Below are 18,392 nucleotides of genomic sequence, written 5' to 3'. Positions count from 1 at the left end.
TTTGCTGTCTTTTGTACTGGTCTTGGTGCGTAGTTTTTTGGGGGGAGACTTTTTCATCTACCGGTACCTGCCCAGGGACCGTAGATGCAAATTTCACTGCCAGCTAACACTGGTGCAATTACTTTTAATTGAGAGCCGGCCCCTGTAATAATGAACAATAAAGGAATGAATGTGCAAATGATGTGAGCATCTTACATCAGGCAGGGCCCGGGGACGGCGTGAAGCCAAAAACATTGGCAGGAAGCTGCCTTATTAACAAAGGAATGAATTATCATTATGATCCGTCTGGAATAATAGATCTGACCGAAATGTACGAGTCGAGATTCAAAGGATGTTTGCGCCCGACCTGGTCACAGACTGTAGTGGCGTTTCCATAAAGCCACTTTTTGTGCTTATTCGCTAAATGTTTTTATTCAAAATGCGAATAAACTTTCATTATCCGCAAAAAACGTTATCCGCTTGGAGGAGGAGGATTTTGAGCCTTTATCGAATAAACTAAATGCGCAAAAGTGAATGGAAACGGGTTAGACAATAAATGCGAATAGATTATGACGTTCTAGGTCCATTTCCCCTGCCGCGTTAGCCCACAAAACAAACCGGTTGTTTGTTACACACAGAGTGACACGGACTGTGTCTAAATCCCTCCCGTTTTCACATCCCGGAGTCAAGCCATCGGTAGCGAACCCTTCCTCATCACACGGTGTTGCGTGCCTGAAGTGCCCAATCTACAAGATCACAGCAGCTCGCATCCACGTCTCCGCGCCGCGTTGTGAGCTTGCAGATCGGCCACCTGACCTTCCAGAGGACGCTGAAACTGGATGAACACTGTGCAGCGACGCGACGGTTTTCCCGGTGAACCGGTAGCTTTATGTATTGAGAGGAACTCTTGCCAATTTCGTAAGAGACTCGTCGCCAATTGTAATATATTTAAAAGTTATTTGGGGCCATGATGATGACTGATAATAACCCCTTCTTCCCACTACTAGACAGCGACCGAGTCACAGCAGTCAGACGTGCAGACGGTGCAGTGCTCAGGTTCGGTCTGAAAAAAAAAATCAGCCCGATCAACTCTTGCGACCGTCGCTAATTCGAATGACACCCGCAAATGGAAACATGCTAAATTCGCTTTGTCTTAATGCGTATTTCTGATAATTCGCTTCCCTAATTCGAATAAGTTTATGGAAACATGGCTTGTGAGAAAGACCGTCTACGACAGCGGTTCTCAACCTTTTGAACTGGGGACTACCCCACCCTGACGAGCACTAAGAGTTGAGGCATTACATTTTGTATAACACGGTTCTATTGTGAAAATGGCAGATCTATATACTCACAACGAGGCGTTGTGAGCATATAGATCGGCTATTTTCACTATTTCTGCCTCTAATATTTGACAATTTGGCCAATGTTTAATTTGTCATTTCAGAGGTATTAAAAAGTCCTTCAAATTGTCACTTTAGAAATGTGCAGATACCCTCTATACACTTAAACTTTATGTTGGTTTGTTTACTGTTGAGTGAGAAAACAATGTTCCAGATTAAGTTAATCATCTGGGGACCCCCCCAAAATAATTTGGGGACCCCTGTGGAGAACTACTGGTCTATGAGACAACAGACACCGGGCCGACAGTGGCCAGCCAGGGCTCTCGGGTGGCCTAGTAGTGAAAATAGCAGATCTACAAGGTCATAATGCTTTTTTTCACTAGTTTTGGTCCCGGGCAAACCTCAAATTTCTCTTTTGTGTCTTGAGCTAAAAGTTTGGGAATCACTAGCGTGGGTTTAGAATACAGTACATGCCCCAACCATAGAATCCCACCACCACGGAAGTCTAGGGGGCGCCAATCCACCGCGGTGCATCCAGCCTGACATGAACACTATTGTTATGGTGTTCGGGGGAGGTCTCAGCACCTGTCAGCCAGAAATGATGAATGGGAGGAGTATAGGACAGAGGTGTAACGTTCTCCCGGTGGGGGCTCCTCAATGCCAGGTGAGCCAGTAAGTTACAACAGCAGTGGTAAGAAGTGGGAGGAGTGAACTGGCACAACGACTTAAAGTATCACATGACAATGTTGCTGAGTGGGTAGAGAGTCCACTTGGAAAGGTTGCCGGTTCAAACCTCACCTCACCCATTCTATGTGTTGAAGTGTCCCTGAGCAGCGTGGCACTCGGTGCCGCGCTGTGAGCTTGTATATCTGCTATTTTTCAATAGTTAAAGCATAAAATAATGATACACAATAATGTGTACACGCTTTCTGAATGGGTTAATGGCAGCCCCTGTATAGCCCTACTGTATGCACTGTGGCAAATACCCAGAGAACATCACTTCTAGGCCGATGCCTGTGTGGAACCTATGGCCCTCTTCCAGCAAGCACGGTCAGGACCTGGACCAATCAGTGACATCTCGATTGGAGCCAGATCAAGTCAAACCCACCCTGGCCACAATATGCGATGTGAATGGCATGAACCTGTAGACACCGGAAGTGGCGGAAGTGCTGCGGTTAACGGAAGTTACGTCATGCATTGCGGTCTGTCGAATATTCGACTCTTCGAATACTTTGAGGTCGAATAATTCAAATACTAAAAATGACTATTCGTGAATGCCCTAACACACACACACACACACACACACACACACACACACACACACACACACACACACACACACACACACACACACACACACACACACACACACACACACACACACACACACACACACACACACACACACACACACACACACACACGTTTATAGAACGACTAGAATGAAATGATGTCACATCCTTACATCTTCCCAGCCTCGTCCGGGCGTCCATGAGATGACGTCCAGGTAAGGGTTGGACAGGTATCCGTCACTGTTGAAGGAGTAGTCTCGCCCGCCCAGCGTGATGTTGTTGAAGTATCTGAGAGAGAGGAGAACAGAACACATCGTTGTTGTCGGGTGGAAACCTTGAATGTCCAAAACCGTTAGTTTTGTCCATATATGGTCATTCCCAGAAAAAGAAAAAAACCTTTTATGCCCATACATGGAGATTTCTGATGTCATAAATCCCAGGCCGAAAATGAGAATGTTAGAGTACCCCCTTATGCCCATATATGGAGATCCACAGTCATCAAACCAAGGCCCTAACTCACCAAGGCCATGCTTGGCATTACTTACGTACGTTTTATGCCCATATATGGAGATTCCTATATTGTCAATATTAAGGACATTATTAAGGATATTATGTTATCAATATTAAGGACATATATGGGAATGCCCATATTTGGTAATGTCCATATATGGGCATGTGTTGACATAACATAACTATCATAAAGGGGTCTCCATATATGAGTAACTGGTCCCATATACATCACTGGCCAGATGTCACCCTGAGGTCGCAAGTCCTGAGGTGTCTTATTAGTTTATCAAAACCATACACATTTGAGTCAGAGAAGGTAATAAAAATAGCAAAAATAGTTGATCTACAAGCTCAATGTTCTTCAAATCCCCTGAAAATCTACTGTCTTGCCAATGGCAGGATGTGTGAATTTTTGAAAAGGCAGCTGATTTTGACATCAGTTCACCGAATGCAATTACTTTCTCTCAAGGGACTTTTGTTTATGCTGCCACTGACTGTGTAGGTTTATACGCATGTCTTGTATGGCTGATGGCCATTTTTACATTCCATAATTTATATACTATACTAGCCTGTATCGGTCCCTTACACTGGCAAATCTTGCGTATGATATTCGGAGCACACATTCTAGCATCCTTGATGGACGTGGTGGCAATAAATACTCAACTGAATCCTGGATTCAGCTGAGCGGGGAGGGATGCCGAGAGGAGAACATGCAGATCCTTGCAGGAAAAGAGGGCACTAAGCTGCTCAATAGTGAATTCTGAACGCAGCATAAAACCCACACTGTAGAATAGTAAAATGGATAAGTCCCCACACCTGACTGACTGGCGGCAGTCAGGAGCCCTTGTGTCTGTTGAAACAGATCCGCAGATAAACCGTCGAGGTCGGGGGAGAAACCTTTTATCTCCATATTGAAACTTTTAATGTCTTCTTTCCTAACCCATTGAGACATGGAACGAATTGGGCCAGGGGTCTTCAACATAGTGTCCAAATTCGGAGAACTTCCGGCACGACGCCGGCACAACGCCGTCTTTTTGGTGGAGCCTTAAGAAACATAACATTTTCAGAAAACCATTAGGATTTAGAAGACATCATCATGTAAAGCCCCTATCAGAGTCGGTACCGCGGCGAAGAGCTATCCACCGCGGTGTAGTCTTTTTGAGTCATAAAACTACAACGTTACGTCATTCCTCGCGGTGAAGAGCTTTCCACCGAGAGTCCCGACACATATCTCTGTTTTTTTTTTTCAGACAGATAGGCTCTTCACCCCGTTCACTGATTGGTCGACCTGGACCAGTCAGTCACAGTGATAGTACTTCACCGTGACTGACTATGATGGCCTTCACTTATTTTCTGACTTGAGGTGGAAAGCTTATTTCCACCTAAAATGTGCTGTGGATAGCTCTTCACCTTGGACTATGATAGGTGTCACAACGTGCTTGAGTGTGTCTGTGGGTTTTATAAAGACTGAACTGATTGTGATTAAATAATAACTACATTTAGAACACAGGTTTTTTCAGTTTTTTCCATTTAATGAAAAGCAAGGTTTTTTTTTTGGACATACAAGGTTTCCACATGACAGCGGCGGAATGATCAGAGTCGCTTGGCTCTATCGTCAGAAGACTCATCTTTGAAGTGACACAATTTTCGCTGCCGCTCGCCTCGTCATCCTGCCAACCCCGCGCGGCCCGTCTGATAATCACACGGCACACTTCTAATTGTCTCCCGGTGTCACTCTGAAAGCTTTAAAGGAAAAGAGGAGAGACAAATCCCTCAGAGAGCCAAGAGGATGGCTGCACTCGCCGCCATCGGTGAGCGGCATGTAAAGAGTGCGAAGGAAAGGCCACTGAGAAGAACATGACACTTCATCTGTGCTGGCGCTCACAGATTGGTACACGGCGTACGGTACGTACGCGGCATCACAAGTCGCCTTTCTTCTGGCATGGAGCTTTGGGTGCACTATGGGTGCATGTGATCCCTACCTGAGCACAAAGGCCTGAAAGCTCTGCTGTTGTTAAAGTTGCTTTTTACACCCAATTTATTTTTATTTTCTTTCACGTGCGTGTGTGCGTGCCTGCTTGCCAGCAGCAGCTCCAGAAAATTATGACTGGGGAGGGCTAAGGGGAGCTGGCCTTTTTAGAGCAGGGGCTAATACATTTTGGCAACAAACAATGAAAAGTACTAATATGACAAACGTGATTCACTCGCACCTACGGTAGGTTATGGATAACTGAACAGACCAGATCATTGGCAGTTTCCAGCTCCAAATCTGTGGACTGTAGGTGATCGGATAGGGTTTCTGTGAGGCTGAAGATGCTTTCCAGCATAAAAAGTATGATTTTATAGTATGGTTTACAAAGAAAACAGTCAATTGTCTTTCACATATTCATATACATTTTATTTATTTATTCCTTAAATATTTTTCATCAGTATTGGGTTTGTGGGGTGGGGGGGCTTAGGGGGTGTTAAGCCTTCATCAGGGGGGGCTAAAGCCCCCTCTAATACATTTTGGCAACAAACAATGAAAAGTACTAATATGACAAACGTGATTCACTCGCACCTACGGTAGGTTATGGATAACTGAACAGACCAGATCATTGGCAGTTTCCAGCTCCAAATCTGTGGACTGTAGGTGATCGGATAGGGTTTCTGTGAGGCTGAAGATGCTTTCCAGCATAAAAAGTATGATTTTATAGTATGGTTTACAAAGAAAACAGTCAATTGTCTTTCACATATTCATATACATTTTATTTATTTATTCCTTAAATATTTTTCATCAGTATTGGGTTTGTGGGGTGGGGGGGCTTAGGGGGTGTTAAGCCTTCATCAGGGGGGGCTAAAGCCCCCTCTAGCCCCCCCCCCCCCCCCCCCCCCCCCTGGAGCCACCACTGCGTGCCTGCCTGCCTGCCAGCCAGCCATGCATGTGTTCGTCCGTCATGTGATACAGGATGACTATATTTTCACGGGGACCATCAATCACTTAAATCCAATTAGCCAACAGCCGATAAACAAGCTCCTTTTGACATTTCTTCTCTTTCTTTTTCACCCGGTGTTTTCATCAGGAATGGGGGAAAAAGATAAGTGTATGTGGGTTTTCGAAAGATATTTGTTGGGACCGGGACAATTCAGGCCAAACTGGGACGTCTGGTCACCGTAGTGTCTGTCTGTCTGTGTGTGTGTCTGTGTGTGTGTGTGTGTGTGTGTGTGTGTGTGTGTGTGTGTGTGTGTGTGTGTGTGTGTGTGTGTGTGTGTGTGTGTGTGTGTGTGTGTGTGTGTGTGTGTGGCGCGCGCGCAGATCAGGCCCGGCTGCAGGATGAAATGACTAAAGGGGCTTTTGAAAATTGTGAGGGGGCACATATTTTTTATATAGGCTAGTAATAATGAACATTCTTTTTATTATCTATAATACCTACAACAGATGCCAGATTTTGGGAGCTGAAATAACAGCCGCTGCTACTGTGCTGTGGTTTAGGTGATTTTAAATTGCGGGTTAAACTGTGTTTCAATACTGTTACCAGGGCAGGAAATTCACGGCGGCCACGACGGCCATGGCCGTCGTTGCCCCTCTCTTTGGCCGTGTGCCCCTCGAAAAATGACATGCCCAAACGGCCACAGTGGCCGTGGTGCCCCGGTGCCCACAGCAGTCCGTTAACTTCATTTCACCGTTTTCCATCTGCGCGATTTTCCAGTCATTACGGTGACAGCAGTGCCCGATTGGTTGAGCTCCTTATATGACCAGTAGTAGATTCGATTTATGCTCGTAGCAGCCACCGGAGTCCCGCGACACAGTGTTATACAACACAAAAGCTGCATCACCGGGCTAAACGGGAGTTAAATCTAACGCATCCTGTTGAATACATCTGGACGTGCGAACGAATGCCTTCAAACGGAGCTCTGCTGCTTGTCTTGTCTGTATTTTACGACAATGTGCATTAATGTCATTGGCTGCACCTGTGTGCTGTGCTAGTTAGTTTTGATAATATGAGACGCCAGCTTTCCAGTTGCTCACTGCATGGACGGACACATTTGTCTCCCTTTATGTCCAAGGCAGCAAGAGAGTGAACGTTTTTCTCTCTCTCTTTCCTTTTTTTTCAAGCCGCTGCCTGCTGTGAGTGCCGTCAACACAAAACGAGCTGTATCCAATGTGCTGTGTTGCTAAAGCTCCCCTTTAAATCACATGTTTGTACAAGAAAGAAAAGATTGTAAATCCAATGATCCAAATGAAGACTGAGACTGTACAGCAGCAGGCAGCTCTGCAATGAAGCGCAAAGTAGGCTACGCTGTTACGTGTAAAACAATAGGGTGAAGTCAGGTAAATTGGGACACTTTTTGGAAGCGCAAAAGTATAGGGTGAAGTAAGGTAAAATGGTCTGCTTTTTGGTAATTGGCCTAGGAAACTAAGAAAAAAGCAATGTGTGATACTGAATTTGTTTTTATGATTAATAAGGACTGTCGTCAACATGTTTAAGTAAAATGTATGTAATAAAATAAATTCGTTTTGATCCTACAGCTTTTGAAAAACAGCCTAAATAGGGCTAGTGGTTCATGTATATAATAATATTATAATTTATATAAAAAGTAACTAGTAACTAAAGGTTATTCAAAATTACAATAACAAATTAAGTACAATACTTAAATGTACTTACTTTACACCGCTGCACATGGAAAAACATAAATAAACAGCTTTTTGATATTTATTTAATTGAAAGGTATTACATTAGCCTAATTAAAAATGTAATCTTCCTTAATGTTTAAGCTAAATTAATTATGACTGGCGTGGACTTAAAATCATTGTTTTAATTGATGGCCTTCCTGCCCTGGCACTTGGCCTTTGTGCCCTCAAAAGTTTGACAACAGTAAAGGCCAACTGGCCTTGCCCCTAAAATGATGAAATTCCAGGCCTGACTGTTACTGTTGTTTTTGATATTTTCTTGACTTTACATAGAATATAAACTGAGGGCGCACAACTTGCCACCCCCCCCCCCCCCTAGCGCCGGGCCTGGCGCAGATGTGCATGTGCTACTGCACAGTGCGTGTGGTGTCACATTCCATGAAGGGCGCGTCGCATTCACTTAAATGAAGCGGGGTTGATAGCCATGCAGCTCTAGACTGTCTACCTGTTAAGAAGGAGAGTGCCACTGCTCTCCGTGTGTTTGCACGGCCCTTTAGAGGAATATATTAAAGACCCCTCCTCATTAATATACATGAGCCACGGTCCGCTGGCTACAGATGCCGGGGTAATTTCCCCACCTCAGAGCTACATGCGCCGACAACATCTATTTTGCATGGATGATGGCCAGCACCAAATTCAGATATCCCCACTGAGGCATGCGTGTTGACCCCCCCCCCCCAGCTAATTTTGCCTCCCACCCGGTCTTCGATCAGCCTGTCTGGCGGACCCCCTCTCTCTCCTCCTCCGTTCTGGCTGGCGTGGTGCCAGCCAGCTAACTTCCGACGTTTCAACATTCCACGGTTTGTTGGTGGATCAACCGAGGGTGCTGCTGGTACAGCAGGTTCTGTTAACACTCAAATACCTCGCATTAGATTTTAACCACTTTAACCATTATTTTATAATTTAACTATTGAAAAATAGCAGATATACAAGCTCACAGCGTGGCACCGAGTGCCGCGCTGCGAGCTTGTAGATCTGATATTTTTGAAAAAACTTGAAAAAAAATCAGTGATTCTCAAACCGTTTCTTGTCAAGGACCCCCAAAATTGCAGGTATTTGGCCACGGACTCCCATCTCAAAATATTGTTGTTCCAGGGACCCCCACAAGCAAATATTTGAGTTACAAATATTTGCTTTTAAATAGATATATTCAAATACTTGCAAAAAGAAATCTTGATTTTTCAAAAATAGCAGATCTACAAGCTCGCAGCGCGGCACTCGGTGCCGCACTGTGAGCTTGTATATCTGCTATTTTTCAATAGTTAAAGCATTCAATAATTCTAGGTCTAAACACTGCAGTTCTCAACCTGTGGGTCTGGACCCCCAGGGCGGTTCCCAAATTATTTTGGGGGGGTCCCCAGATGATTAACTTAATGTGCAATATTGCTTTCTCACCCAACAGTAAACAAACCAACATACATTTAAGTGCGGGTATGCACATTTCTAAAGTGAATTTATGGACTTTTTAATACTTCTAAAACCAGACGCGCGGCCACAGAGTCAGCATGTGCCGTTTCACATACTAAACTAAAGAAATTGTGAAAATAGCAGATCTATATGCTCACAACGCCTCGCGTAATGCCTCACCTCTTAGTGCTCGTACGGTAGGAGGGGTCCCCAGTTAAAATATGATTATTGTGGGGGTCGCAGCCTGAAAAGGTTAGGAACCACACTGCTCTAAAAGGTGTTGGAAGTTGAGCAGGGGCAGGCAGGGAAGTGCTGTGGATTTTTTAGCTATAGTGGAGCACCACGTAACCACCCTAACCTCTTTAACTCATTTTGTTGTTTACGGCCGAGGAAACCGAAGATTTTTCTGTCTTTCACTGCTGGCTTCTCCTACCTGTTAACGCGGGCGCTAATCCAGTTCCCATCTAGCGTGATCGGACACTGCTATGCATCGTGTGTTCGCGTATTCCAACAGCTTCTCAAATCCGTTGAAATGTTTTCAATTGATCAATCCGTTCTCCATCTGTAAGCCGTGGTGACCATCCGCTTCCGGTTTGCGCCCTCGATGTTAATCGGTCCGCTCCATAATGTGTCTGTGTAGAAACCGATCCCGGAGCATTAGTTCCGGCCTATTTTAGTTCGGCTTCGATAAAAACTATTTTTTTTAATTAAAGCTTATTAAATCTTCAGGTTCCTCGGGCATGGCGGAGAAGCCCTACAAAGGGGTATTTCTTTGGCAGAGGTTGTGTTAATAAGTAGGCCTAGTTATTAATCCTGTATATCAATTTTTTATTCAGTTTACTTGCATAATTGGGAAACTTTAGTGTTGTCAACTTGTCATAATTATGCATTTACCTCCCAGAGGTCACCTCTGTAATTTAATTAGTCCATGAATCCATCAGCCACTGTTATCCAACGCTTTGGCCTGCATCAGATAGAACATCTGATAACAGTATATCTGCTATTTTTTAATAGTTAAAGGATAAAATAATGGCTAAAGTGGTGACACAGATACAGTATGCCTTCCCGTTCTAAATGGGTTAACTGCTGAGTGCCAAGCAGACAGGCGCCAGGTACCTTTTTTCTTTTAACAGTCTTTGGTATGTGACATCCTGACCTCATGGTCTCAGGACGGACACTCTAACCACCAGGCCACTGAGCCGGTATTCTAATCTTTCATACCACTGGTTCAATTAGCGTCATATTTCCTGTGCAAGCTGACAGCAGGCCAAGGACCTCAATTCTATAAATAATTTTCACGGTACAATCCGACACTGGACAAACCAGTCATTCAGTTTGAAAGCATGACACAGAATCTGAGATCTAACCTCCCTGAAGCAGAGCCTAAAGCCCGCTTTCCACTACAGGGCCGAACCAGAACTAGAACCAGAACGTTCCAGAACCAAAAACTTTCAAGAATCTGTTAAGTTCCGAGACCAAGTTCCATATAACGGGACCAAGTTTCCATATAAGCAGACCAAACCGGGAATATCCCAAAAAAGAGCAGCCCATAGGTTCCCAGAACTCAAGTTTAGTACTACATCAAGAGCAGGACCTAAAAAAGGTTCCCAGAACCTTGTCTAAAACGTGGCTGTGCGCTATGGAAACAAAACCAGAAACAAAAAGATAGGTTCAGGTTCTGGAAAGATCTGGTTCTGCAGTGGCGTCAGTTCAGAAAAAGGTAAAGTATGGCAACATGCGTGCAAGACACCAGTCATGTTGCCATACCTTAGCAACAGGAATGATACATTTATAAGTTCCATTTTTTTCCCCAAAAATGTCTATGGAACTTATAAATGTGCCACAATTAACAATGATGAATTGCACCTGTGCAGCTGAGCTGCGGAACCTAGGAATATAGGCTACTATTCTGTCAAGATGGTGAGAATAAAAGTGTGGAGAATATAATTATAATACCTTGTTAAATTTTGCATTTGTAGTTATTTTTAATGTAATTTAACAACATAACCAGCACAGATAGACAAAGAGACATTCATGGATTTATATTTTAAAGTAACTTGTATTCTCCCCCCTGGACCCAGGCTATGGCAGCTGCATACCCCTGCCATACCCAATTGACGCCCCTGTGGTTCCGCCTGGTGGTGGAAGAGGGGCTTAAGATACAGTTATTATTCCATGATTGAACCTCAAAGGGCCTAAGATACGATGAGAACCATTCTATGATCCACAGAATCACACATTTAACATGGTGGAGAACTAAGTGCCACAGGGAGGAGGCTGGGGCGGTGGAGGGAGTATATGATCACTGACAGGCTGCAGAACGGTGCTATGACCATGATGCTGAGCACCGTGTTCTGCTTTGAAAGATCGCCTCCAGCAGAACAGAGCTTCTCAACCTGTGGGCCGGGGACCACCGGTGGGCAGCGAGGGCATTGAGTGGGCCCCCGAATAATTGGCAAAACACTATGACTTTAAAGATCATATAATATTGATATTCAAATAATTAAAAGGTAACCACTTATACTGTAGATGTAACACGTCAAAACAGGATAAAGTATACTACGAAGCACATTAAAATAAACATGCTCTTGCGGCCCACCTACAGTATCTGACCACTTAACATGGCAGCCTGTATCAAGTTGTCAGATGGGTGGGCCGCACTGGGCCGGGCCACAAACGCCTTTTGAGATTTTTGACCCTGATCCAGGAAAGGTTGAGAAACCACCGGCCTGGAATAAACCATTGAGGCCGTTATGTGTTGTCAACATTTTCAACAAAAGACAACCGGCGGAGTTAAAAGAAAAGGCCTTGACAGGAAAGAGTCAGAGGAGGAAACAGTGAAACCAGCTTGGGGTGAGGGCTGTGGCCTTACTGTGGCCTATTGTTTTACTAAAGTCACGAGGCCAAACTGAGGGGGCACGGCAAGCCATTGCCTTCGTGGCCCAGACTGTGAAAGTCTCGCCTGCAGGTGCCCACGCTCTCGGCAAAGCTTGCACCAAAACCAATACAATATATTGCATCATGCTGACATCAAAAGATGTAACACTGTTGACGAACGTGCTGGAGTTGAAACAAATAGTTTGGGGTCATTTAAACAGGACATCCCTAGGTAATTAAAAGAAAAATCACGTTTGTGTACTGAGAGACCAATCTCTCTTTCCTTTCTCTCTCCCTCTAACGTGCGACTCTTTCACCTCCGATGCCAATTACGTCCAGGAACGTGATAGGAATTACCGCAGTGCGACGCCACGGCCCCGTTATCACGCCCAGGGATGTGTTATCTGCTTACCATGGTTACCAGGTAAACAGGTGCTGCGGCGGCGGCTGGTGAGCGAAAACACGTCATAACCCATGATGCAACTCCGAAGCACCAGGAAGCATGTAATCTCCATAGGCTCCTCCTTCATTGCTTCATTTCTCCTTCATTGCTGCTGCAAAGAAGCGGCTTTATCTCGGAATCTACGTAGAAAAAAAACGCTTCGATCGCCGAGAACCGTTTTTTTTTTTACGGCAACACTGGGCCGCAACGGTCAGACGCGGTTAGGATTTAAATTTTTTGTCGGAAAATAAGCACCCTGGTCTACATCCGGGTTTAGTGTATTTCCTCAACATGGACACGATCGTGGCTTCCGGGGCTCTTCAAAATAAAGCGCAGTTAATGGCAGCAATCTGTATCCAAATAATTACAAAAGAATTACATCCCAAATGTTAAATATACAGTAGAACTGTGATGTCCAATAGGGGCTGCAATGGTTAATCATTTCGACGTGGCATTTTGGGCATGTCATTATACATTCCAGACTTTATTGTAACAAACAAGGGAGAGATTAAAGGGCATCACTTGCTGTCTAGTCACGCTGCCATCCTCGCCTCTCTCCTCAGCATCCCTTCAACCCACTCCTTCTGTTCACAGAATCCCTGTTCTTACCTCGTGTGGGCGGCAGAACAAAAGTCTACCTGCCGACGACATCATTAGCAAGACAGTCCAACACTGTAATTAAATGGGCCTCCCACGGATAAAACTACAAACACTCGTCCCCCCAGGTGGTCGGGGACGCCCCCACAGCCTGTCCGGGGCCATATTAAAATTGTCTAGCGCAGTGGTTCTCAAAGTGTGGTCCGTGGAGGAGCATCCCCCGGGGGTCCTTGAGGGGGTTCCAGGGGGTCCCCGGCAAAATGGGTTAATAGAGCATCACAATAATTTTAAATATATGATTTATTTGTATTTTTAATCACACCTAGGGCTCTATTTTGATTATCTTAAGTACCCGCTCATATGCCTTAACTTAAAGGCCTGTTCACACTGTCTGCGACCACCAAACCTTTTCGTCTGAAAGGTCCGGTTGAACTCCAAAATTACATCACTCGCATCTTCTGAACAGCATTACCCCGAATTAGACATCTGCAGGTCGGAAAGTTAGAAGTCTCCGACGAAAAGTTTGGTGGTCGGACACAGTATGGACAGGCCTTTAAGTTAAGGCATAGGGGCTGGTACTTAAGACAATCAAAATAGAGCCCCTAGTGTGAAGTGAGCGGTGCAATTTAGATAAGTTAGTTAAAGTTATACCATGTAACTTTTTTTATAAAACAAATCTTAAAATTGTCCTAACTGTTAAATCGCTAAAGTTTTAGAACACCCACTCCGTTATTTTCAGCTTCTAAAGCCTTCTCTTTATATGTTTTCTATGATCCTGACCGGGGTCCGGTTTTCGCGGAAAAATTACGTCATCATACAATACCGGCCAATCACAGCGAGGGTTATACACTGCCGGCCAATCACAGCGCATCTTGCTGACTTCTCAGGAAGTAGCTTGCCTCAACAAAACAACAGCGTGTGCGGCCCGGTCCGCGGCGAAAAACGGCCGAAAGACGCGGACGCGACCGCGGTTTGCTATAGAGCTACTGACCACTAGTTGAGCAACTTACACAGTATAGCTTTAATTTCATTAAGCGTCCTGTGAAGCATTGCCAATGTGATGGTGACCCTGGGCGTACAACACACTTTGGACAAAGGGACAAAGCATGGTGTTGGAGCTTAGCTCTTTCCAGGAGCAGCGCTCAATAATGTGTCCTCTAACTCTAAAGGCCTGAACACAATAATGTGTCCTCTAACTCTAAAGGCCTGAACACAGGCTGAGGAATGGGACTTCAACATTTAAGTATGGTGCGACACAGAAGGCTGCAGTAGTCTCGAGTAGCCAGACAACTGTTCCACAATCTCCGAATGCTATATAGAGTCTGGAACTACAGCTCCTGAACAGCGAGTATATGCAAGCTGGCATTTCTGTTCAAGAAAAATATATTTTAAAATGTCATTTCTGCTAAGCAGCAAGCTAAATATGCTTGGATGATTTTTATTTATATAATGATAAATGGGCGTGATGTGAGACGGAAACGGAAGTGAGGAGGAGGCTTCACTTCCGCTTTAACCGGTTATTAATCGTTCTTCTTCCATTATCCCAGTTCTTGGCTCAAAACTGAGTGCATGTGAAAGGGCAGTGGAAAGTGACGTTCTCTGTCTAATATTGATATGATGATGTGTGGTAACAATGACGTGGTGCTAAGGATAGGCTCATCTTTGGTCAAAGTCTGGTAAAGATGGAATGATTAAACAGTATACAGAACACCATCCATGGGGCTGAGCCTCAGCTAATCTTGCATAGCTCATGGACGAAAAAAAAAAACAAGCTTCTCAATTATTCCATCAATTGAAGAAGCAATCGATACATTAATCACAAAGAAGATAAACGCTAATTGCAGGCTGCAATTTGCAGCTTGTAATCAAATGCACCCCTAGTGGTGAACTTGTAGTTCGGCTATTTTCACAATACATATGTGCCGTTTCAAGTCTTCATGCTTTACTGCACTTTTCCTGAAAGTTTCCTGCAAATGCTAATTTTTACAGGTTTCTTTTCCTGTTTTGCATTTCAAATTTTTATGAAGAATGGAGAGTATTTTTTGCAGAAACCCGCAAATGACAAGAAACCACTCCATTCCCATTGAAAACCAGAATCCACCTTCATAGGTAGATGAAAACCTCAAAGTCAGAGAAGGCCATAAGAATAGCCAGCATGCACACACGACGCGCCGTGCACATGCCACCAAAAATCAGGTAAATAAAATAGGAAAAAGCATTGGCAGCTAATCTAAGTTATGGCAAAACTGTAAGTGTAAGTAAAAAAATGGGAGTACTTTTCCCGCCACTCACCGTATGCGTCCCCGCAGCCTCTGCGTCTGGTTGGCGTCCGTCATGCAGTTGCTGACAAAGTTGGGCCCGCCCCCGGCCCCGCCGGGGCCCCCGCCGTACTCCTTGCGCAGCGCCACGGCGCCGTGCGTGAGCACCGAGACGCCGCGCGCGATGCGCCGCCGCGCCTCGTCCCGCCAGCCCTGTGGCCGCACGGCGAACAGCGCCCGCGGCAGGCCCTCCGTGCCCAGGCCCGACAGCGCCGGGCCCACCGCGAACCACATGTGGGAGGCTCCCGCCTGGCCCGCCGCCCACGCCGCGCGGAACACCAGGTCCGCCTCCTCCTGGGAGCAGTACAGCAGACGCACCTGGATAGGGGGAGGGGGAAGGGGAGCAAGGAGAGGGGAGAGGGTGGAGATTGGGTTGGGTTGGTGAGAGAAGGAGGCAACGCGACTGCACGTTTCCCAACGAGTCTGCTGTGGCCTTAAGCTAGATGCAGAATAGACCAAAATTTGCTTCCGGGGGGTCCCTGGAAAAAAATATTTTGTGATGGGGGTCCGTGGCCAAATACATATCATTATGGGGGTCCTTGACATGACAAAGTTTTTTTTCTCAGAAAACTGTTAGGATTTAGAAGACATTTGTAGAATGTGCCTATCAGTGGTTAAGGACCCCCAAAATATGTATTTGGCCGCGGACCCTCGTCTCAAAATATGTTGTTCCACGGATGGATCCCCATCGCAAAATATTTTGTTCCAGGAACCCCCCAGAAGCAAAGATTTGATTTAAAAAATGTCACTCTAAATGTTGGTCTATTCTGCATCTACAGCTTAAGGCCACAGACTTGTTTGGAAACGTGCGGTTGCAGAGGCAACAGGGCAGACAGAAGGGGGAGGGAGAGGGTTTTTTGCAGGTCTTTCAGTCCGAGTGTATCAAACAGGCAACTGGGTTAAGGCAGCGGAAGCGATTGTGATTGGCTGCACGGAGGTGCTGAAAGTAACCTTAACCCTAACCTCAGTAAAACTAACGCTGGTGAATGCTAACCTGGTGAAATGCTAACCTGCAGACGCTGGTGAATGCTAACCTGGTGAGTGTTAACCCATGGTTGGACCAACGGGAGTTCGTCTCCACCTTAACCGAGGTGCTTTTTGATACACTCGGACCGAAAGACCTGCAAAAGCACTCTCCCGGAAAGGGGGAGGGAGGGAGGGAGGGAGGGAGGAAAGGGAGGGGAGTGGGCTCTCCGTAGTGAAGTCAATGTCAGTCGACGGCGAGCCTCGTCCAAGTGCGAGCGGGGGGGGGGGGGGGGGGGGGGGGGGAAGGGGGAGAAGGAGCAGGGTGGGAGGTCGTGGGTGGGGTCAGGTGGAGGGAGGGGGGAAGGACATCGAAGAAAGAGGGAGGAAGGGGAGAAAGGATGGACAGAGAGACAGAGGGACAGAGGGACAGGACCAGGTCGAGAGGAAAACAGTGAATATGTACAGTATAGGCAGGGCAGAGGAAGGAAGGAAGGAAGGAAGGAAGGAAGGAAGGAAGGAAGGAAGGAAGGAAATAGGAATGACGAGCGAAGGAAGGCGGGAGGGAGGGAAGAGGAGTGAGAAACACACTCTCACATAACACACACACTCACCAAAGCTTGCACACACGCTCGCACGCATACAAACAGACACACACACACACACACAACACGCGCTATTAACTCTCCTACTGCCAGATTATTTATTTATTTATTGGGTCTGGTGCCATCAAAAAGCGGCTTACCTTTGCGACGTTATAGTAGATAGACAGACATTTATTTATTTATTTTTTTTATTTTTTTTGATTGTGCAATAGTGCACTTTGGTCTGCCAGGCAGCAGAGGGCGGCGTCATGCGAGAATGAATGTGAATTTGCCTGTTATGTGTTGAAGAAGAAGAAGACCAGTCACTGGCCACAGAGCCTTACAGCCAGAGGAAATCAACAAGGAAGTGAATTGTTCTCCGTTGATGTTAACGCATAATGGATTTTTTACACCATCACCGCGGAAAATGTGTTTACAGTACACGGCCGCGTGACCCCTCATCAGCTTACAGTCATCAGACAAACGAACCGAACGAGCGCCGTATTGGCGCAGAGGTCTCTTGAGAATTGGGGCGAACGTGAACGTTCAAAGCGTGGGGAGAGTTAAGATAAGGAGGGTAAAGGCAGGCGTGGAAGGCCAGGGGAGAGAGAGAGAGAGAGCAACAGAAACAGAAGAGAGAGAAAGAGATTGAGAGTGCGAGAGTGCAAGAGAGTGAGAGAGAGAGTGAGAGTGAGAGTGAGAGTGAGAGAGAGAGAGAGAGAGAGAGAGAGAGAGAGAGAGAGAGAGAGAGATGACGTCATATTGATGACGCAGATCAAGACCAAATATGGCGGGATGGCTGGACGGACGGTGGGTCTGAGATTGTGAATTCACAAAATGTGATAAACACTAGGCTATATGGAAAGAGCTTATAGTGTCACTGTCGGCCACATTTCACCCAATGGTTCCAATGTCACATAAGGTACATAATTATGTATCAAACCCACAGACAGACTAGAGGAGAGGGGAGGGGTCTAGAGAGCAAACATATGGTTAAAGCCACGGAAAAGTAGGAAGATGGGAAAGGTAGAAAGCACAAAGAGAAATCACATTGATGCCGCCAGTCATGCCCAAATATGGAGGTAGATTATAAATTCACATAACTAGACGGGCAACCAAAAACTAAACTAAGACTAACCCGATGTATCAGGAATGATGCAAGTTGGGAATGCATACAGTGGCGTCAGTTCAGCAAAAGCTATAGGGTATGGCAAAGATGGGAGTAAAAAAAATCAAACCTCGGTTCCAAGTGGAGCGGTGAATTTGAGCAGCTGTACCCTATGTGAGTGAGTGAGTGAGTGTAAACTGTGCCTGTGAGTGAGTGGTGAGTGTGCCTGGCCTGCACAAAACAGCGCCCCTCCTTTAACTAGTGTGTTGTGTGTGGCCACTCAAGGTATTGCCAGGCTACGGACAT

General features: G+C 45.7%; 1 protein-coding gene across 1 annotated transcript in view; it reads right to left on the bottom strand.

Moving 5' to 3' along the window:
- Positions 1 to 18,392, bottom strand: part of grin2db (glutamate receptor, ionotropic, N-methyl D-aspartate 2D, b) — a gene marked incomplete at both ends in the record, with an annotated part of 213,335 nt that overhangs the window by 162,182 nt on the left and 32,761 nt on the right. Inside the window, 2 exon segments of the mRNA XM_080743639.1 lie at positions 2,785 to 2,899; positions 15,406 to 15,749. Coding sequence (XP_080599765.1) covers positions 2,785 to 2,899; positions 15,406 to 15,749 — 459 coding nt within the window.

The sequence above is a fragment of the Nannobrachium achirus genome, assembly GCF_963921795.1.
Source record: "Nannobrachium achirus genome assembly, chromosome: 2".
In the NCBI taxonomy this organism is placed as follows: Eukaryota; Metazoa; Chordata; class Actinopteri; order Myctophiformes; family Myctophidae; genus Nannobrachium; species Nannobrachium achirus.
This window is presented reverse-complemented; position numbering and strand designations above follow the sequence as displayed.